At 36.0% G+C, this 24,425-nt stretch overlaps 1 protein-coding gene across 2 annotated transcripts in view; it reads left to right on the top strand.

Annotated features, from left to right (window-relative positions):
• Nucleotides 1–24,425, top strand: part of btsz (bitesize) — a 364,022-nt gene that overhangs the window by 314,867 nt on the left and 24,730 nt on the right. The window contains exon 8 of one of the 2 annotated variants that reach the window (XM_075291600.1): nucleotides 6,569–16,075. The exons of the other annotated variant lie outside the window; for it this stretch is intronic. Within the exon in view, the coding sequence (XP_075147715.1) occupies nucleotides 6,569–16,075 (9,507 nt within the window). The remainder of the gene's footprint in view (nucleotides 1–6,568; nucleotides 16,076–24,425) is intronic. 2 annotated transcript variants of the gene reach the window in all.

Below are 24,425 nucleotides of genomic sequence, written 5' to 3'. Positions count from 1 at the left end.
TATGAAAAACAGTCTTTTTCATCCGTGTAGGAAACAAATTTGAATTTATTCGTTTTCCCTGTTTTTTTTTTTTATTCATGAGCAATCAAGGTCTGTCAAACAGACTAGTTTACGACAACTTAAATATTCAAATTCAGCCGGACTTCAAATAGAAATTGTGATTTGTTTCCAGTAGAAAATGTCTTTAGAATAAAGTGTTGAAATACATTTCCTATTTTTGAGAACATTTCAGAGATACAAAAATGCAATAAATTTAAAAAGTTTTGTTTTTGAAAATTATTAAAATAAACTTGACCTTTGTCAAACAAAATTTTCTTTGAAAACCATTTTTAAGTCTGATCACTTAACTGTAAGGACAAAAGGAAAAATATGAGTGAAAAAACAGTAACAAAACCAGAAATTATCTGAAAAGTATAGGATAAAACTTAGAACATTTGTCTTAGAAATAAAATTTTGGCAAAATTTTCTCTAGGAATAAATGTTGGTAAAATTTTCTATTGAAAAAAATGTTGAAAAAATTTTCTATAGAAATAAAATTTTGAAAAAAAAAAATTCTATAGAAATCCAAAATGCAAAACAATTTTTTTTATTTGGTAGGTTTTTGGTAAATTTTTATACCCTTCACCACTACTGTGGTACAGGGTATAATAAGTTTGTGCATTTGTATGTAACGCCAAGAAGGAGTAATCATAGACCAATCTTTTAGTATACGGATCGCCTTAGAATTAAATTCTGAATGGTAAAAATACCAACATTTTCCTTGTTAAATCGCCACTGCTTAATCGAAAAGTTGTAAAAATGACTCTATTTTTCCTAAATTTCTATAACATATATATCGAGCGATAAATCATAAAACTGCTTCAGATTTAAATGTTTCCCATATTTTTTTACTAAAATTGTGTTCCACCCTAGTGCATTTGCCAACTTAAATTTTGAGTCTATACACGCAGAGAAGAAACATGATTGCCACAATCATATTCGAAGATCAAAATAATATGATAGCAGCTATTTTTGCGGCGACCATGTAACATTTTAACCTGCAACCATGTTGGCTCAGTGAACATGGTTCTAAAAAAAATATAATTGTCCTCATCTAAAATGTTATTATATTGAAAAAAAAGAATTTTGTATGAATGAAAAGACAATGGTCACGATTTAAAATGTTATGGTATTCATTAAAAATGTTTTTTTCCTAGTTAAAAGAACATGGTCACAACCTAAAATGTTTTGATCTTTATGAAAAAACTTTTTTCATCGTCGATAAAAGGACGCCACTTGAGAAAAGAAAACACAAAATTAACTTTATTTATTTGTTTTTATTTATTTATAAATTAATTCATTGTTTATTTGTATTTAAAATGTCGTGCAAGCAAACTTCACATAATTTTACACACTCTATTTTGGTTCAATTTCAACAATATGTAATCATCCATATTTACGTCGTGCCCATCAAATGTACAAACGCAGGCATCATGTAACTGCAAATAAAAATAAATTATACCATAACCAAAATGCATAACCAGGTAAATTTTTTTCAATTACACTTTCCTTTTTTGTGTTCACATAAAACCACGTGCCACTTCTGAATAAATAAATTAACACAAAACACAGTAAATCCGTATTCTCCATCCATTCCAAGAAACAATCAACACACGACTGAAGCGCAAAATGAAAATCGTGTGTACACAAAAAAATTTTTTTTTTCTGATTCAATCACGAAATTAATTGATCAAATTAATTTTTTAATTGAAATGTCTTCAATCACAGAAATGATAGTATCAATTAAAAAATTAATTGACAGTCAATTAAAACATTAATTGATCCAATTAAATATTTAATTGATACTATTAATTTGTGTGATTGATTTTTATTTCAATTAAAAAATTTGTTGAATCAATTAAATTTTTGATTGAATATTTTTTAAAACTCAATTAAGATTTTAATTGGAATCATTTTCGTGAAATTTTTTCTGTGTACCTGCTCAATGTTTTTATAAAATTCTTTTCGCTGCAAAAAAGTTAAAAAATTAAATGGTCACGAAAAAAATGTATATGGTCTTTATGGCCATGGAATGGTTCTAGACATGTCTATACGTAACCTATAAAAATACTTTTTTCCCTGTAAAAAAGTAAAAAAATTGAATGGTCAGGTACATGATTTTCCCGACCATTCAATGGTCTCAAATTCTATCATTTAAATGATAGAACATGTTTGCGGTATTTGAGAACCATTCAAATGCTAATTGCCACCATACATTTTTCTCCGCTCGAAAACTATTTTTACAAAGACAAAATACATAGTTTTCGCGGCAATTACATGCTCTAGGTAAGCATTAAATGGATGCGGCAACCATGTCCAAACATGGTTTTTCTGTGCGTGTAGACTTTGTAAAAGTATCAAATTCTGTCCAAATCGAGTGATATTTAAATGTACAGTTTGTCAAGAAAGTGTTTTGACAATGGGATCAAAATTATGTTTTGTTCCAAAATATAATGAAATTTTAAAATAATATTTTATTATGTATTTTGCAAAGTATACATACGTACACAGAATTAAAAATTTAATAAAATATTTAATATTTCAATTTATTTTTGGATTTGAAATAGTTGGCAATGTCAAAAGACTTTCTTGACAGACTGTATGTATTTGGGACAAACCTTTATATTTAGAACCCAACACATTTGACGGATGTGATATGGTATCGAAAATTTAGATCTACAAAGTGGTGCAGGTTATAATATAGTCGGCCCCGCCTGACTTTAAACTTTCCTTACTTGTTTTTTTTTTTCAAATTTTGGTAGACTATTTTTGGATCGAGTGGCAACCGTGTTAGGGACCCACAAACTGCTGTTTAAATCAGTGTTGCCCCAAAGATAATAGCTAAAAACTCACCCTTAAAATGCTGTATACACCCAGAAAAGGAATATGATGATATATTTTTTTGACGACGGATCATTTTCCTTCTCTGTGTTTTTTGGTATTATTTCCGGCATTTTGTGCTTTTGAACATTAAAAGAAAGAACACAAAAAGGAAGGAAAACGTATAGCTCTTTACTTTGTTGCATTACATTTAGCCACGCTAGTCCACCTAGTTTAAAATGTTTGTACCTGATATATGGTTCATATTAAATAATTTCCAATAAAGAAAACAATGTGAGTCAACATTAATGTTTACACTAGGCGAATTATGCGACTACCAACTATAGCATTTGTAGGGTACGTACACCCTCAAAACAAAATCGTCTCTGTAGGTTAGGTTAGGTGGCAGCCCGAAAGGGAGACTATTCATTCCATTGTGATACTGGTGAACTTCTCTCTTATCACTGAGTGCTGCCCGATTCCATGTTAAGCTCAATGACAAGGGACTTCCTTTTTATAGCCGAGTCCGAACGGCGTTCCACATTGCAGTGAAACCACTTAGAGAAGCTTTGAAACCCTCAGAAATGTCACCAGCATTACTGAGGTGGGATAATCCACCGCTGAAAAACTTTTTGATGTTCGGTCGAAGCAGGAATCGAACCCACGACCTTGTGTATGCAAGGCGGGCATGCTAACCATTGCACCACGGTGGCTCCAAACATCATCTGCTTCGAGCATATATATTTTCAATAATGGTTCAAACAATAAATTGTTTGTAGTGTGCAAACACATTATATTTCGCCCTACGCATATCTTTTTTAAGGTCCCAAATAGTTAATTCTCTCAAGTAGAGAACCATTTGCTCTCATTTCATTCGCTCACTGTTGAAGTCGAAAGCAGCGTTGCCACAATGAATTTTTATTTCGGCCCAACATTTTTCCAAAATTGGACCAAAGTTGCTACCAGCGGACCATTTTTCCATATTAAATTAAAATCATTTAAAAGTTAAAATATTTGCAAAATTTTATTCGATAGAAAAATTTGTCTAATTTTTATTTCTATTCAAAATTTTTATTTCTATTATTTCTATAGAAAATGTCGTCAAAATTTTATTTCTCTAGAAAATTTTGTCAAAAATTTATTTCTATAGAAAATTTTGACAAAATTATAGTTCTATTAAAATTTTAGTTCATTAGAATATTTTGTCCAAATTTTATTTGTATAGAAAATTTTTTCAAAATTTCATTTCTATAAAAAAAATTATCAAAATTTTACTTTTATATAAAATTTTGAAAAAATACCGATTTGACGAAAATGGACCAAAACCAACCAAATTCCATTTGGTCCGATCATCGGACCAAATTTAAAAATTAATAATTTTTTGGACCAATTTTGGTCCGACCGGACCAAAATGGCAACCCTGGTCGAAAGTTATTCGTCTATTCTCTCTCGCTCTCTCTGAAGTTTCGAAACATATATATGTTTATACGAAATTTCTAAATTAATATATGCACGCAACCAAAGATATTATATTTATCAAAATGTAATGTCCCAAACATAATATTTTCTAACATATTCCCATATATGTCCCAAACGTGTTATACTAGATTATGAACATTAGGTGTGTTCCTTTACTTTACTCGTAGTAAAAAGTAGTAAAAGAGAGAAATATTGAAAATCCTCTCAGATTTCTATATTTGTTGAATGTACAGGAACGAAAATATAGTAAAAATTGTAAAAATGTCATATAAAAAACAAAAGAAGCATTGTGATTTGAATAAATATTTTCAAAAGATGTAGGTAAATTAAATACTTTTATATCGAAATTTTTTTGACAAATGGCAGATTTTTTGCAGGAAACTTTGAAATCCTTATTACGATAGAAAGAAGCTATGGTATACTTTGTTATAAAAAGTACTCCTTTTGCAAAATTTTTAATCAAAGTAAAACTCTGGCTTCTGGGCTATAAAGTAGAGTAATAGCGCATATTATCAGTATCTAATAAAGTGGGGTTTTTCATTCCGTTTGTAACACATACAAATGACGAATTCTGACTATAGAAAGTATATATAGTCTTGATCAGGGAGAAATTATAAGACGATGTCTCTCTGTCTGGCTATCTGTTGTAATCAGGCTACTTCCTTCAATAATGAACCTATAGTGCTGAAATTTTACCAGACACGTTTTTCTTCTACATGCAGGTCAATTTTGAAGATGGGACTACTTGGGCCTAAGTTTCGATTTTGCTTCCATATGAACCGACCCCCGTATTGGGGTCTTCATGACATAGACATTAAAACTTTTATCCGATTTGCATGAAATTCAAAACGTAGAGGTACTTTTGGTCCATTAAAGGGTATGCCGAATTTGGTGTGACTCGGTCAATGTTTTGGTACTTTTTTCGAAACAAGTGGTATTGGTTCGGCATTGTTTTGAAATTCCAAATTGTGGAGTCCACACGTTAAATCTAAAGCACAAAGGTGCACAAAATTTTCCTCCAGAATACGTAGAATTTTATAAGGAATGTAGTCCTTCTAGACTCAAAATACAGACCCCACTTTGTTCAAATTTTGCAAAAAAATAAATTGTAAGGCCCTATCTCGCAAATATTAGATATATTCGCACACATACACAATCTTTTTATGATAGTTTATAAGTTCTATCCAGCAAAGCAAAAATCATGAAATTCGGTGCATAATTGCGCGTTTGCCAAGTAACACTATATTTCATACATCCGAGGTGTCCAACTTCCAACGTCTATAGACCAGCCCGTGAATCCACAAGGGACCTACAAACCTCTAAATATAGAGAAAAACATTTCAGCTTTGACACAAAGAAAAAAATATGATGATATCTTAATCCATTAAAAAGTTATAGAATTATTTCCAAAAAAAAGCGATTTGGAACTACTTTAGTTTCGAAAATTTGAAAACAAATAATTATTTTTGTCATGGCATATCTACAACCTTTACTCGAAAAAATTTGTCGAGTAACTTGTAGTAAAAAAAATTTAAAAGAGACATGCATTTTGACATTGTTCTCTTAAAATTGTTTACTACTTTTACTATTTTTTGGGGTTGAGGAACGGTTTCTAGTAAAAACTAGTAAAAGTAGTAACTAGTACTACGTAAAGGAACACAACTATTATATGCTTGTACTTAAAATTTTAGTTCCAAACATATAGTCGTTTTCGTCCGTGTACTATTCGACCCGACCGTACTTTCGGTTATTTTTATGTTGTTTTTAAATTTAAATTATATGTTATCCATTGTTTCTGGAATTTTATCTCTCTTATCATTAGCTAGCGAAAAATTATGGGATTTAGTAGCTCTTTTGCCTTATCTTGCTGCACATATTCATGAACAGAACAAAAAAAAAACTCAAAACTAGTTAAGAAATTGTGGGCGTAATTTGGTGATAATGGTTTTTGGTATTGTTTTTTTTTTTCAACGCTTCTCTACCAACAAATAAAATGGGAATTAAAAAGGTGGTGGTGTTATTTTTATCTATATTCTTGGTGCGGTGTTTTGCTTTTTATTTATGTACCCATATGTCTTACTAACCTAGTCCGTAGCGTGCATCCATTCGATGGGGGCCTATTTACATTGCTTTTCAACTCTCTAACTGATAAAGGTGTTTGGGTAATGGTTGAGAAAAATCAAGTGACGAAATACAAAATATTTACCAGCAATAGTGTTTACCTTCACAGATACCTACGATACCATGGAGACATCTTCAGAATTGGAATTCAAATCGATTACCATCAACCATGGACAATATAATATGGAAGCGGATGAATTCAAATTGGTTTTCATTAATTCAGCCGATTCGGCTTCGTCGTGTCGCGATGAAGATGAGTACGAGGATAGTAGCTCTACCAGTTCATCGTCCACCCATAACTGCAGTAGTATTGCCATAGATGATTGCGATTGGGACTATTTTGAGCCATCGATGATAAGTACCAGTATTACCAAACATGTCCTATATTCGCCCTGTGGTTCGCCCCTGGTGACACGTCGCAGACATTCACGAGACCATTTAAAGTCCAGTGATAGCACTGGCTCACCTATGGAATCGCCATTGATGTATCGCAAGCAGTTACTGTTTTGTCCTCGGGTAAGAGAAAGTGACACGGGAACCGATGAAGAATTCCTAATGCAAGGCGAGAGTTCCAGTTCTGATGGATATTTGACTAGATCTTCGACAGCTACCCGTCCCCAACATCAAATGAGCATGAAGGCACGCATAAAGACCAGATTCCTCAATAAAGATCAACATCATCACACCCATCCAAAACATCATCGCCTTAACTCTCCACGCAATAGTCAAGCTTCAGACAATTGTAGTTGTGGAGCGGGGGGAGGAAAACCGAATCAACGCTTTGATTCCCTTCCACAAAATGCACAACCTCAATATGTTCCCATACCAGTACCAGTACCCATTCCAGTGCCCATGTCAGCCTATCCCTATTGGAATGCCAATGAATTGACCACTCAATTGCCCGTAGGAGTATTGGGCGAGGAACATGATCAGGCCAATTTATGTGCCTCTTTGCAAAAATTATGGTGTTCAGCCCAAAGTAATTTACCTAATCCTGCAGCAGCTGCAGCTGTGGTGAGCTCAAATAATTTGCAGGCTGCTGCCGCTGCTGCAGTGGCAGCCACTTACCAAAAATTGGCAGCTCATGGTAGTGGTAGTGGTACGGGTTTTAAGTCATCGGCACCCGATCTAAGTTCATCCACCTACTCCTTGGTGGGTATGACACAATCACATTGTTCCACCTCTTCCGGTTATGCTACGAATGGTGGTAGCTTGGAAACCTTATTAAATGTGGAAAAGCTTAGCAGTGCTGCCACTGCGCATACGAGTAAAGGGGCAAATGACCAGCGTCAATATCAGCTTAAAAGCCATAAAAACCACCACCTCCACCAATTTGCCAATGACAACAATTACCAACAACTGCCGGGCCAGGCTGAATGTGAGTACGACGGCGACGACGACCGCAACGATGTTATCGACGCCAATAACAGTTGCCTTGCTCTCAAGTGTGCCGATACGGTGTCAACCACCAAACGACCAGCTGCTTTGCAGTCTAGTCCAACATCAGCTTTGGCAGTCAGTAGTGAGGTACCTTCGTTGAATACAAGTCGTCAATCGGATAGCAATGAACGTGTCGTCGTCGTCGGTGGCAGTATCGATCAAATTAATTTAGTGGATTGCTCCTTGGAAAATGGAGCTTACGAAATTCGGGATAAGTGTAGGGCAAGTGAAGATCTAAACGAATCCCATTGTATGGGTCAGAAATTTGAAGAAAATATAAATTCATTAAATCCATCTAGCAGAAATACAATCAACATTGAAGATGAAAACGATTTAGAAGTAGAGAAGAAACAAGTTTGCAGCCCAACAAAAACTAACAACAATAATAGTAACAACAACACTAGAAACACTGATTATTTATTCACCACACTATCAGCAGCAAACAACTACGGTAAGACGAGCAATATAAACATCAATACCCCTACCACTACTACCACCACTGCGAGCACCAGCTCTCCTTTGGCTAACATAAACAAAGATAAACAAGAGTTGCATGGTCAACCCTTGAGAGAGCCTTTGGGAGTAAACAAAACAAACGAAGAAAAGCAGAGAGCTATATTCTCACCACATTTAGCCGATAAGGGAATAACTGGAAATGATACCACATTACTACTCTCTAACGATCTGAGTCTGAAACGAGGTGGCAATGAAGAGTTAAGACATGTGAAACAACAACATGGCCCCTTGTCTGGCTATGTTTTGTGTAATAGCCCAGAAATTTATGAAAAAGCTGTAAAGCCGGTAAAAACTTGTTCAGCCACCACCACAGCCACCACTGCTGCAAAGAAATCTATTTGCACAAATGTTTTAGAGGTGGTAGAAGGTGCAGCAGCGGCAAGTGTTATACAAAGCTGTTGTAATACCTCCAGTGCAACGAATACGAATGTATTACAACCACCATTGGTTTTAACCTCCTCCACCTCCTCAACGCCGCCTTTGGTCAACAATGAAACGAACAGTAGTAGACAAGCTTTTAAAGAAAATGTGAAAAATCACACAATGTCTATAACCACCCCGGTACCACAAGCAGATGTGGAAAACAATAATAACAACAACGAGAACGGTAGTAGCAGCAGCACCAGCAACAACGATTCCACCACAAATCCAATACAACTTGTAAGACCAGGTGTAAAAGTAGTCGGTGGAAAGTCATCAAACGTAACGGTGCCAGTGGAGGAGGACGACATAGCCACTAAAACTCATCATCAGCAATCAATAACGAAGGAGGAACTATTATCTATTAACCGAAATAGCTATCAAACATCTACAGATATGATAAAGAATCCAGATAAAGACAATGAAACTAGAAATACTAGAGGGGATAAGGAAGAGGAGGAGGAGAACGATGAAATTGATAAAGGCTATTTGGTTAGTGAACGAGCCCAATTTTCCTCTTCCTCAAATCATTCCCACTCATCCGAAGAGGAAAATATACAAATGGAAAAATCTGAAGAAGAATTTGTTTCCTCCTCCCATTCGAAAGTAAAGAAAACCACAAAACTCAAAACTCGTCCCACTGTGCAACGTAGTTACAATATATTACCGGGTAGTGAAGAATCTAATCCGTCCGAAAAGGCATCAGAAGATGATTCTGAATCATCTGAGAAAAATCTCAGTTCTTCTTTAAGCTCCCAATCGAGTTCGGAATCCGTGGATACTGATGATACTGGTAATGTGGCCGATCGTAGGCCACGTAAAAAACATTTCTCCAAAGTTTTCGTGGTTAATCGTAGGACATCACGTAGAAATCGTTTGACGGGTAGTTGTAGCAGTATCTCTTGTACAGAATCTTCATCGGATGCAAATCTCGAAGATTCCTCGGATAATGATACCGATACCGAGCGTAGCCATTGTGGTGTGGTGTTGCGTTGTATAAAACTTTTGAATGAAGACTCATCGGGTAATGAGGCAAAAGCCAGAAAAGAAATACGAGATTCGTTACATGAAAGTGATAGTTGTAGTGATTCTAGTGTGCATGATTGCAAACGTGATGACGTAGAGGACGGAGACATTGAAGATCATGAGTTCCCTGGTGAAGATCGCAACAATGATGGCGAGGAAGAGGAGGAAAGTGAATGTCACCCACAAGGGGAGGGTGTAAGAACGAAACATGTCTCATCTAGCTTAGAATTGGCAAATTGTATTTTTGTCGTTGGCGGTCAAACTGATGATGACAATGGGGGCATTGTCTTACAGGCAATGCGTTCGATTAACAATGAATCTCCACCACCACCGCCGCCAACACAGAATTGGCATTTCAATGATCAACATCATCATGTTGATGATCATGATCATGGCATAATTAGCAAGAAAGTGTTTACACCAGTCAAACCAAGTGGAGCATTGAAAATCTCACCAAATAAATGTTCATCGAAGGCAGAAAGCGAGCATTCGCATGCCACCGCAACACCAGATGTAGATCTATGGTCTAATGCTTCAGTGATTTCCCCCTCATCCATGGCTAACAGCCCTGAGGATGTATGCGAAGAATTGCATAGCATTTCCAATGATGTTAATCGTTTATTGGCTTTAACCAAACAAAATTCACAACTGGAAATGAAATTGGAAAAATTGAAACGTGATGTAGAGGAAATCAATCAGGATCATCTTAAGGAGAATATTTCCTCACCCTCAACTTCCACGCCTTTGTCTTCAATGGAAAATGAAAACGCCAATGACAATAACTTAAGCACAAACATTACAAAGGTTTCTTCTGCTGCCATCAGTGGTCTTAGGGGCACCACTAATGAGAAGGTTTTATGTCAGCCCATGGACGAGGAAGAGAAGGAATTGTTTGCCACATTTGTGGCCAAAGACAATAGTCTGGATACATACCCCACTTCATCACCTGACTATGACAGGGAACAAATGGAAATACCTGCCCAAAATGCTGGGAAAATGCTAGAAGCCGAGCAAAATCACCTAACACTCATTACTCAAAATCTCGACCCGGCCACAGAGGACCATTCTTCTTTGGCTCCTTTGCCTCTATTGAAACCATGTGTTGATGATGGAGATTTCAAAGTTAACTATGTTATTCATAAAAATGACATGGTAGAGGAGGAAGAGGAATACAATGATGAGCATAATTCTTGCAATGACGTAGATGATGAAGACGAATGTGAATGCAAAAGAAATGAAAATCAAAACAAACTTCAAGATACTACACCAACAACGCATACCTGTAAGTTGACACAACCAGAACAGACAACAGCTGCCGCTGACTCTGTTACGGCTACTGATGAATTAAGCCATAAACAACAGCAAAGGCAAAAACGTGTAACGAAAGAAGAAGAATTTAATAAAGAGGAAGTACAAAAAGAACTCAGCGAAGCATGCGAAACAAATGAAATTTTATCCAGTGACTGTTATTCTACTGGTAGTAAACAGAAACCACAACAACAACAACATCACCACGAGCACGAGCAGCAGCAGCATAGTACACCACCCGTTTCAAGTAATTTCACAGAATACTTTATGGACTCATTAGAGACCCCTTCTACCAATAACACAATAACAACAACAACAGCAATCACACGTAATCTACTAACAACAGGTAGTAGTGGTAGTACTAGTAAACATCAACCAACAGAGTTGGCAACCCCAAATGAACAGGTATTTCTCTTGCCAAGAGAGAGAGAGGTAAACACTACGGTTAATGTGACTGAAACTGATTTGTGCTCAGAGATCATTATGCCTTCGTTGGATAATGTCATGTCGTCGTCATCGTCAACGAGTGTTGGTAATATTTTTTGCGCAGACTATGCTTCTTCTCTGCAAGCAACAGTTGAAAATGAAAATCTAAACGATATAGACGGTACAAAATACGATCGGCGGTTAAACGATAATACTGATGCGATACGCAAAACGGAAATACAACAACAAACGTACGCAAATAAAAATAACGACGGTGTGAGTGTAAATAAACCCTTTACAAAAAACCTTAGTGACAGTGGTATTCAACGTTTGTATAAAATCGAAAAGCAAATGCAAGAAAATACCCAACTGGGTCATAACAATAACAGCACCAACAAAAATAATACCTTCTCAGATTTAAGTAAAAGCACAAGTGACGTTGGTATTACAAATTCAAATATCAATAAAAATAACGACTTTGCTATTAACCACAATATTATCAATCGCGATCATAACGACGTCGCGCCATATGATAACGCAGACGGTGATGATGAGTATGATGACGATGTATTCGGTTTTCATAGCATTAAAAATACTCGTAATTTAACAAACCAGAATAGCAGTGCTTCTAAATATTCCCCTGAGCCCATGGATGTTGGCTCATCAGCTGGTCCCACAACAAGTGCAAGTGTTTATAGTGATACAATCAATGCGAATGTTGATTCGTTGGCATTGACGCCAACCGCAAAATCGAAAAGTAAATATCATAGTGCTCATGTCAACAATTCGCCAAATTCATTATCGGCCAAGTATCGTAGTTTGATAATGATAACAAAAGATCAAAATCAAATGACAAAAGAAGAGAGTGAGAGTGTGGAAGATAATAACGGTAATATTGAGAGTGATCATCAAACGGAAGATAAAAGTGAAATTTTGCAACAAATGTCAAAAATAAATCAAAACAACAACGACAATTCCTCATTGGAAACGGAACTACCATCGTCTAGTTCTCCCTTATCATCTGTAGATTTACTTCGTGATGGTCCTGCAAGTCAGATCATAGATGAGGACTACAATAAGAATCGTCGTCGAGAATTTGTCCTAGATCCTACGAGTGGTGAAGGTGAGGGGGATGTTAAAAAAATCATATGCCTAGAAGATGGCTTGGCGGATGATGACTCCTGGGTAGAAGAGCTCAGCGATCATGGTGGTGAGGCTATAGTCGATGAAGATCTTCCCGATGATGATGAGGATACCACACCCACAGCCACTGATTCTGAGGATGGTGATGATCCCCATGCCATGGGTATGTTTTTGGATCGTGAAGCAGTACTACGTGGCTATAATCGTACAGCCATTGATTTTACGCTGCACACCATTGTCGAAGAAAGTTGTGAGGAAAGTGAGGTTGCATCGCTACGCAGCCATACTGGGGAAGATGATTTCGATGATACCGAACGCCGTAGGCAAAAACATTTGCAACATCCTCATCGTCTTTCTGCCTCAGATTTGGAAAAGTATTTCTACTTTGGTTTGGCAGATGGCAAGGGTGCACCACCAAGTGATCCCATTGATTCAGAGTCGGATGTTAGCAGTGTGTACTCAGAAGGTTTGGATTCTTTGGACGTACCCGATGAACCCATTAATGATGTTAGTCAGGCTGCCGAATTAGCCTCTTCCCGTTTGGAAAAATATTTCCTCTCCGACTTTATGGGTTTCAATGGTGGTGGCGAGAAAAATGCCGACACCGATGAAAGTGGTAGTGTGGGTAGTGATAGTGAAGGTCATCCCAGTCCCAGTCAACGTAGAAAACGTCTATTACGATCTCGCACCACACCTAGATCCCATAATTCTTCTTTGGATAATTTACTTATGAGTGATGCACAGGCAAATGATTCCTTGGATAATACCTTAATCACCTCCACCAATCAAGACATCATTGATTCTTCCGAATCGGAGAATTGCGATGAGACTGTTTTGCATAACAGTAGTGCCTCAGAAAGGACTTCTGATGGTACGGATACTATGAAACGTAAAAAGTTAAGAAAACGACATGATTCCTTGGATGAAAAGAAACTACATGATCCTACTCTACTACAGCCGAACACAGAAGATAAGTCGTCAAGTCTAGAATGTCGAACTCCCACACCCAGTTCCATGCAAAATGCTCAAACGAAAAAACAACAACATCACTCAAGGGATAGTGGTTTTGTGGGTAGCAATGATGACCTGCTAAAATCGCCAGAAAGCGAAAATGCTCCTGCCACACGTAATAAGTCGCCCAATGCCCTCGAACAAATTTCGGAAGATAATGAAAAAATCATTACTCCCATACCTACTGTACGCTTAAGTATAGTCGCGGATAATGCAACACAATCATCTACGGACCCTGTAAATAAAAAACTTTCTCTAACGCCATCCACTTCGGCTAGTGTAGCTTCCTGTAATTTGTCCCGTAAGGACAGCTTCAATAATTGGAGTTCTGATGAAGAGACAAATCTCATGATGAGTAAAATGAGACAATTCTTCAAAACCCTTGTGGTGGCCACCGCCAATGCTCAACAACAAAACTCGGCCAATAATTCTAAATCGACTACACCCAATCAAACTACTCCCATATCGGTACGTCGCATGAAATCGCGCCCAGCCACATTGGCCTATTTCGAAAATGAATTAACGCGTCTCATGAAAACGGTTCCCGGTATAAATGACGAACAAGTTCGTGAAATTGTCGAATATCTAAGTAGCGAAGATACATGGTCGGATTCCTATGATTCGTCGGATTATACCAGTTCGGATTTGGAAGGTAGCAGTCAACGCAGGAATGAGCTCAAACAACAAATTTCGGCCAGTTGCCAACAGATAATTAATAAATTCGAGGTGGATGAGGAAGGTGATCGTGGCGATGGTGGCCTCTTGGATGATGTGCGAAGTGTCAATCCAGATACGGCGTTGGTCTATCAGAAATTGGTAGCTTCATTTTCGAAAATGGCTGTAGAAAATGCTTCTGCATCGGAAGTACGAACAGATTCGTCGGTCAATGTGGAAGCGAATGAAAACTCATCTACGCCTAGTGGTGTGGGTGGTGGTAGCTCTAGATTACCAGCAGCAACAGCGGTAGAAGAAGATCGGATTTCCACAGGCAGCGCTCGTAGTGCCGAAAGATCTCCACAACTCTTTGCCAGAGTTATGCAGCATATTGGGACACGTCTAGTGGCCCTTATGCATGAAGTTAGCAGTGGCAATGATTCGCATGGCACCAATTCGCCCATGCCTTCTCAACGCTATAATCCCCACAAACGCTTGCAGGCCAAAATATCGGCTACCACCACCGAAGATGAAGAGGATGCCCCAATGGAAGATCGATTATTGGGACCCTCAAGAACTCCACAGTATTTACATCCATCACATGCCTATATTCATCACCAACTCTATCAAACTCCTTCAAGGAACACCAGTAGTAGTAGTAGTAAATATATACAGGACGAAGCCTATAATTTGGCACGTAGTAAATCACATGACCTCTTGTTGGACTCGGCTTCAACATCTTTGCTGACAACACCAAACAACAGCAGCAGCAACAACACGAGCAGCGGAGCCAATAGTGGGCAAACACACAGTGCTTCGGCCCATATTCGACCACATCATCATCAATCGAGTAGCGGCGTTAGTGATACCGCCGGCGAGGAGTGTGGCGTGGCTAGTGATTATGAGCGCTTTTCATGGCGTGGCAGTTTTGAGTCGGCATTACTGGCTAATGGCGATTCCAGAACAAAACTCTCTCAACTTGACCGTGACAACTCATCGTCTGCGTCCGCTTTGGCAATTGCAAAGCGTCGTTCTGCAGGTGACCTGTTGTTCAATCATAAAAGTCTGAGTCGTGAACAATTGGATCGTGTACGTTCCTGTGGCAGTATTGGAGGTGGTGATGAACATCATCATGTCTTGGAGTCTTCACCGGCCAAGCCATGGCTATCTTCATCGAATGATCCCAAGGATGTAAGGCGATCCAGTGTTCCGGATGCCATATACGAGACCGACAGTTCCACATCCGATGATTGTGAGACTTTTGCCAGTGCACGCTCAACATTACCACGCAGTTTAATTGGAGTGGCTCAAATGTCAACCACAAATTCATTACCTCGCTTACCAACCACCACCACAGCTGCCGCAAGTGCAGGGGGAGCCAGCAACAACACATCATTCAGCAGTAATTTGGGTGCGACAGCAAGTTCAACATCAGCTTTGTCCTCAGGTGTGTCCGCTACTTCAACACCCATATCCAAGTCGCAAAACTCGTTGAACTTTACCCCCACAAATAGTGCGAAGAGTGCACGCTATCGGCCCACGGGTATGAAACCCCATCTCAGCAGTTTTGGCTCAAACAACGCAAAGAAGTCTACGCAATCTCATTCGCAGACATTGCAGCAGTTTTTGTATCCTAAACGTGATGCACGAAAACGTTTAAATATGTCCATGGGTAAGCTCAATTAATTTTCTTATTTTTTGTTTTTAGTTTTAATTTAGTTTTTGGTTTAAACGAAGGGTGAATGGGATGGTCATTTGTATGTTGTTGTTCTATATTTTGCTCATTTTCCATTTAGCCATTGGTTTTTTTGTGCGTAGGAAAAGGGCTGGCGTTTGCATAGAAAAGGGAAGGCTTTATCCATGAAAACGACCAAGTTTAAGGTGTGACAAAAACACTTTAATCACGTAGCCAACTTCCATATAATTCGAATTAGCCAATATTGCTTCCAAAGCAATTTTTGGTCAATTTGCGTAATGCTCATAGCCGATAAGGGCAATTATTGATATCAGCATAATTACAAATATACAATAAATTGTAACCCTATTGAAGCATAAATTTGACGATATTAATGATTCGAAATGAGCTGTAGAAAGGTTGAGAGTACAAATGAAGTTTGCTAATTTTCCATAATGGATTATTCCATTCCTTTGACTGGTTGTTTTTTTTTCAATTTCTGCTGACGATGATTAATGAATGTCTTGTGGTTAATGATACGAGAATTTATTTATTTCTCATAAAAATCCTTAGTTTTTATTATAATTATTGTGTTTTTTTAGTTCACTATTAATTAGCATGAGAATGAAATCACACTTGCATCTTTGTGAAATGTAACATTGTGCTACGAGGGCGATGCTATAAGTAATTGGCTTACAAAGAGAAGAACAAACATTTTAGGAAAGTGGTGATTTATTTGTCAACGAAATCTCTTTTTAATATTATTTTAGTTATTTATTACAATTCTAAAAACTATAATAAACATTAAAATACTAGATCCATTGCTGGGCCAAAAATGATCCTTTTTTCGTATGAAAAATTTATTTTTCTCGAAGCATGCAATAAAAAAAAAAACTCCGTGAACGCGAAATCTCCTAATTAGATGGCTATTGTGACCCAGAAAGTAAGTTTTTGTATGTTAAAAAACGAAAAGAAATCGCATCAAATCAGATAGAATTATAGGACAATTTGATAGTGGCAAGGAGGGAGAGTTACTATAGTGAAATATAACGCACCGGCTCACACCAAGTGGAACCTTTTTTACTTCACAACAGCGTAAAATTGACACCACAATTCTGGCTAGTATAGTCCTGTTATCGTTTAATGTTGGAAGATAATGTTGGTTTCATTTTGTGAAGTCCACAATGCCATGACCATGTCCTTTTCCATCATTAGGAAATCTATGTCTATGTCACTCATTATCCCTGCAGTCATCTCAGTCTCCCAAAATCTCGTGAATCTTTCGCTTTTAACTACCGAAGTTTAAGAGAATGAACTGCACGATTAGTAGCTGAGGTAGACTACTCAGTCCATTGTGATACAAGTGTGGAACTTCTCTTCTTATCAATGAGTGTTGTCCGATTTTATACTTAGCTCAATGACAAAGGAACACCTTTTTTTTAGCCAAGCTCGAACGGTGTTTCAAATTACGATGAATCCACTTGGAGAATCTTGGAAACACTCAGGAATAGCATCGACATTACTAAGAGGAGATAATCCACCACCAAAAATATTTTTGGTATTTGTCCGAAACCAGGATTGAACCCATGACCCTTTCTATGCAAGGGGGACATCCTAATAATTGCACTGCGGTGGGTCCCTACACGATAGTTAATTCCTTTTTGAAAGTTCGAGCCTTTTTTAATTTCTATTCAAAAAGTGTTTTCGCCACAGTGTAGTTTAATTTGTATTTTGAGTATTGCAATAACCAAACTTCCCGTTGATCCAGAAGTCTGCGTGTCCAAAAACTTTTAAGTGTAATAAATGACACATGTTAAGTGCATTTCCATCTGTTTCACTTAACATGTCAAAGCTACACAAAGAAGGTCGATGAGTACAAGGCCACTGTGAATTTCCCAGCCTTTTCTAAACTATGTCTAGTTTAAAATCAGTAAGTTAGTATTATAGCGAACTACATGAGACATACACACAAAGAAAATTTCATTAAAATTGAGCCAACGGAAATTGTTCATTGATATAACGAAACATTTTCATTAATACAATGAAAATATTTGTTAATAGTACGAAACGTTACATTGATTAATAAAATATTCGTAGTAATAACGAAAATTTCCTTGTATTAACGAATTTGTTTCATTGGCTCACTTTTAATGACCCATCTCATTAATAAAACGACACTTTTTCTATTAGTGTAGAAAATTCGACTACTTTTTTTAACTTAACCCAATAAGTCTTCTTTAATATTGCTTCCAGTTCAATATAACACAGAGGAACTTAGTACAACCATAAAATAGAAATTTCAGTAGCATTCAGCGCAACTGGTTTAGCATTGGACGTATGTCCTATATCATATTTTGGTTCAATTTGATTTACCTTGCCCATATCGTCGTACGGATAGCTCATTTTCTCTAGACTATCCATAATTGTATTTGAACACTTTAGCCTAATGATATTTCCATTAAAATCAAAGTCGCATATTCTGGTGCCATTGTTTCTATTTTAATCATTTTTGTTTTACATTTTGTGTATATGAATCTTCATCTTAATAATTTAAAATTGACTTTGACTCCTATGATTAATGATTGAAATGGGGCTATATAATAATATAAAATATGTTGTTAGAAGACATATACTGACATCACTTACCAAAAGGAATTGCTCATCCAGAAGGCTATGGGAGTTAAATCTGCGGATCAACTTATATGGGAGCTACCTAGAATTGCTCTGATATGGTTCATTTAAAATACCAAGTGACCATCATCAATAACAACTAGCAACTTCACACAAAAAAATTTTGTCTGATTCAATCACGAAATTAATTGATACAATTAATTTTTTAATTGAAATATCTTCAATCTTCAATTCTTCAAATTAATTGATACAATTAAAAACTTAATTGATACTATTATTTTTTGTGATTGATTTTTATTTCAATTAAAAAAACATTGTTCAATCAATTAAATTTTTATAAAACTCAATTAAGACTTTAATTGCAAAAATTTTCGTGAAATTTTTTCTGTGTTAGTGTGATTTTAACAGACGGACAGATTGAGGTCGGCTCAGAATTTCACCATGACCAAAATTATATATTGTGTACTTTATGGGGCCTTAGTCCAATGTTTCGATGCGTTACAAATGGAGTGCCAAAGTTAATTTACCCACCACCTATTCTGTAGCGGAGGGAATTAGACCAATATTTCGATGCGTTACCAACGAAATATACCCCTACCGAGAGAACGTCATATATAGCGTCTTCAATAGGGAAGGGTCAACAGGTGAATTTACAAAACTTTGTCTCATCTGAAGAAAGGCAACCGATGCATTTTTTATTGAGCCATAATGAAACATACATTCTTGGGGCGCCCAATGAAAGGTGACAATTATATAATTTTATGATACAACTCCTTTACCATATCTGCTAAAAATCATTTTCAAGATTTCTTTTCTACACTTTGCATGAAATACAATCTTCCCTTCTTAATTGGGGTTATGGAAATCCCCTTAGCAATAAAACCCGTAAAAGAAGATAAAATTGGAAAAATTCTTAGGAAAAATATTAAAATTCCACTGGCGAAGAAACCATTAAATTTCTCATTTAGCAGCAATAAAATAAACCAAAACACAAATACTACCGTAGAAAAAAACAGGTACACATGCAGAGATTTGTTGTTGATGGTGGTGTGTACATTGGTATGGCTTTTGGAATTGGCCAAAAATAAAATTAAAAGCAAATACTTGGAAATTCCGCTCAGGCAGAATTGTTTAAATGGTCAATAAAATGTCTTAGAGCTGGTTGAGCTAACATTTTGGGTTAACTCTCTTAACAGACACAGCTGTTTATTAGAGTTATGTTTGTTGTTCTTGTACAAGATGCCGAAAATTCAAGAAGAGCAAGAAAACCAACAACAACAACACCTAAAACAAGATGACAAAGAAATAAGAGCACCATAAACAAGACCACATTTGTAACATTTAATAACATATGGTGAGAGAGAGAGAGAGAATAAGACAGAGGCAGATCAAGCCATTCGAACTGTGAGCTTAGTCAACTATGCTCTCATTTAAGATCTCTATTAACTTTACCACAAGATACAAAAATAAATAAAATGAAAAATAACGAGGAACAAATGCTTTGCGAATTAGATCTACAAGATGAATACATCAGATGGACGGACATTTCAACAAAACGTATGACTACTACAATAAACTACAGACGTCGGAAAAAATAGAAACAAAACTCGAAGTAATAAAAACTCAGATAAAGACAGCAAAAGCTAAACAATCAAGGTCAATTAACTGTTGGTCATATTAAGCGGATTTTGCCATTGTTGGCCATTTTTATTTTCCTCTCGCCCAAAGATAAAATTTGCCAATTCACAAAACAGAAATTGTTATATAGGTCGATCAATTAAATGGGGAGGTACATATTGGTACATATTACAAGGTTATAAGTTAGTTTAAAAAAGTTGTCGAATTCATTCCGCTTTGTGTCAAGCTATCTTTACTTCACAAGCCAAAATTATTTTTTTTTTCTCAATAAGCAATCTTTTGCGTCACCTATTATTATTGTCACCTATTAGTCTAAAATATGTTTCTGTGGTGTTTTATAACCTCTCTGTAATGTTGGTCATAGATCATAGATAACAGGATGGCTGATATGTAATTCAACAAAGTAAAACACTAGGCATATTTCCCCATTTTTTAATGTTATTGTTCAAAAACAGTAAAAGTCGGAAATAACATCAAATTTTAGAATCAGTTTAGATTTGTTCGAATTGGCTTCCTTTGGCTTCAATTATGGCCTTCAAACGGTCATCAAAAGTACAACATGGTGAATAAAAGTGGCTCTGAGGTAGTTTGTCCCATTCTCGGCGAAACGCCGTATTAAGATCTTACTCTAAAAAAGCCCCACAAGCAAAAGTCCAACGGATTGTGATCCGGAAAGTTTGGTAGACATTGTATGGTAGTAATGAAGCCAGAAGTGTCTTTAGGGCATTTTCGCGATAATATTCGGCATTTATTTTAACCCCACTATCGGTGAATAAGAGCGGGGATAGACTATTGGCCTTTACGGCGGTCCACACTATTATCATCAGCATGTTTGGGTTCAGGTGGCCTATTAAATTTTCAGCTGACCTAATTTGCAAGTAACCCCCGATCATTTTGTTTATTCACAAACAGCTCAATTTGGAATGGCTTCTCACCGGAGAAAACTAAATTTCGTAACTAACAAAACTCGTAGAAACGATGCAACTCCTGGGCTCCTTCCAGTCTACAGTTTTTGTACATCGATGGGCTCTCGATATACAATCGATACGTTTAGCTCACGAGCCTTCACATTTCGGATAATTTCTAGTATTTTTAGCATTTTTGTCGTCCTCTTTTTGCATGGTATGCAACGCTGCCAGTATCACGATAACGAGCAATGTTATGAGATTTATTCGCACTTAAATGATGGATTTCTCTAACGATAGCCAGCCAAATATAAAGCTATCACGCTTGAATTCCATCACGAGTAACTTTATTTCTGAATGCAATTGTTCTAAGCTTTTGTAAGCTTACAAACAATAAAATGAACTGTCACTGGAGTAAATCTATCAGCCGTACGCCGCTTTCATTTTTAAACCGCTTCAAAATGATAGCAATCTGAAAATAGTTGCAATACATATCAGCCAACCTTATGCTTATATATGTATAACTTTGTCAGCTAACGTAGGACTAACGGAGCTTACTCAAAATGGGGGTTAGTCCTCTAACATGCAACGGGACATGTTCCGACTTCTACTAGCAGGATCGTGATATGCTCGGCCGCCACTATGGCGCCTGGGTTCTCTCAGCATAACTTCAAACGGGTCTTCAGCGTTTATTTATCCCTTTGTCAGAAACTCTTACATCTGATTTAATAGTGAAGATATTTTGACTATTTTTGGTTGCAAGTTTTGGCGAAATCGGAAGCCCTTTTTTTGCGATTTTTTTATCAAAACTTAGGAGGCAATGCTGCTTACGATACTCTACGAAGCTCATGGGGTAAATTTCTTGAAATTAAGAGCAATATCCTATAACGCATTTGTAAAAACTTGTATGAGACCAAAGCTGATTTAAAAATCGTTGCATAAGCTTTTGTCGATGATTTCTTGTTGATTGTTTTATCTTGTTCTTCAAATGGGAATGATAACAGTTTGTTACCCAAAATGACTTCAATTAATTTGCCATTTGTTATTAACACATTTCATGAGTTTAACGCAATATCAACTCTTTGTAACTTAAAACTTTTTCATGATCTAATGAACATCAAACACTGTTGCTTGCATTGTTTGTATGGCAGCCAGTAAACAATAATTAATTGCTACCATATGAGACATATGCGCAGGCGTAGGTGGGTCTTTGAACTGTTTGTGTCTTTTTTTCTATTTTTTCAAACGATTGTTTTATTTTTTTAATTTTGTTTTTGCTTTTGTCTCTCCATTTATTTCAGTTGATTTTATTGATCTTTGTTTATTTGTTGGTTGTTGTTAGGTTCTTGCACGATTTCTATGACGTACAAGTTGAAAAAACTCCATTGAAATCTAGTGAAGCAAAATATACAACCAGACTCATTCGAAATAAAATAGTTTCCTGTTGGGGTTTTTCGTTTATTTGGTTGGTGGGCCGTTTGGTTGGTTAACTGGATATTAGTTTGATCTGTTGACAGACAAGAAACCATGATTTTGTGGTATATCTTTGTTGTCTATTACCTATGCCCCCATTATTTTTTTTTTCTATTGTATAATATGTACATTGACCAATTAATAATTATTGGAAGGCAATTAATCATAAAAACTGGAATTCATGTTCTGTACATAAAAAAAAAAAAACAATTCTTAAACTTTGTATGTATGTTAAACTTCGCAAAAAATGTATAGTTCATGGATATATATTTTTTTAGTTACTATATTTGCAATGTTCAGAATATCAAACAAATAGCATATAGTTGAGAATATGCTATTACCTTGTATCATTTACCTATCACTAAATAGTTCTTACTCACACATTTTTTTCTGATTGAATCACGAAATTAATTGATCCCATTAATTTTTTAATTGAAATGTCTTCAATTACTGAGTCAAGTCAAGCAAGTCAAACATGTTTAAACATATTTAAATTTTTTATTAAAATTTTGCAATCATTTAATTTTTTAATATAAATTAGTATCGTCTTACATTTTTGCTTAAAGTTTTTTTTTCATTCCTGAACTTTAATCATAAGACTTTAATCTTGTTGTACAGGATACGCTTAAAAAAATAAATAAATTTTAATGTTCATATCGGGTCCTTCCGGTACCATCATAATGAATGAATCCATTTTCCAATATTCTTTTGTGGCATATGACAGAAAGACGTCCTTAGAAGTATATATATGATCAGCTTGAAACTGATGAAACAATAATCACACAGTCTACGTTCGCTAAAATAGGCATATGAATTTACTTCAAGACTATCAAATCTTTATTTATAGCCGACCTCGCTACTTTAGTTCCACTTTAAGTGAATCAATGGATTTGATGGATATCGATATCTTAAACAAAATCTCCCAATGATATCACACTTGTTTTCAGTGGTCATAGATATAAGATTGTTTTAAATACATCTCCATGCAATTATTTTGAAATCTTTCATACTATGAAAGTTTCGTAGTGATACGCATACGAAACTCATTAACATTTACCGTATACTCTAAAATAATGCCAGTGACTTGGGAACTGCGCTATCAATGAATTTGTGTTAGTTGGTTAATGTGCAAACAATTGGAACTTGAGCCAACAAAAAGCTCCTCAAACCAAATACGTTTTTTTAGGGAATCGTTTGACTTCTTCAGCACGCAATATGTGAATGAAAATATAAACCAATATATGTTAATATAGATATGAACATATCGTTGTTGTTAAATTTTTCATAACTCTTTTTTTGTGTTAATAATACATTTCCTCAATTTTTAATTGAATTTAAATTAAGATATTTGTAAACCAAAAATATACCAAAAAACACTAAAAAATTATGATTGCATTATTTTTTTGTGATTACTTAATGGCAATAAAACATATATTAAGTATGTTGAAGTTGTATCGGCTTCATACTACATGGTTTCATATATTTCGTTAATTACTTTATGGAATAATATATAAAAGTTAAAAAATGGCTAGGTATACTATGTGCCTTATTGCATTCACTTGGAGCAACTCATACTTAGGTTCTTTCTCAATATATGAAATATATTACACATTATGTTTGGGTATAAGACCTACTGTCAGCTTAATTCGATGAGAACAAGACGAGAAAAAGTGGACAATTGAGACTTCACTGAACAGTGC

Source organism: Haematobia irritans, chromosome 1 (genome assembly GCF_050003625.1).
Source record: "Haematobia irritans isolate KBUSLIRL chromosome 1, ASM5000362v1, whole genome shotgun sequence".
NCBI lineage: Eukaryota > Metazoa > Arthropoda > Insecta > Diptera > Muscidae > Haematobia > Haematobia irritans.
Note: the sequence above shows the minus strand (reverse complement) of the source record. Positions and strands in the feature narration are given on the sequence as shown.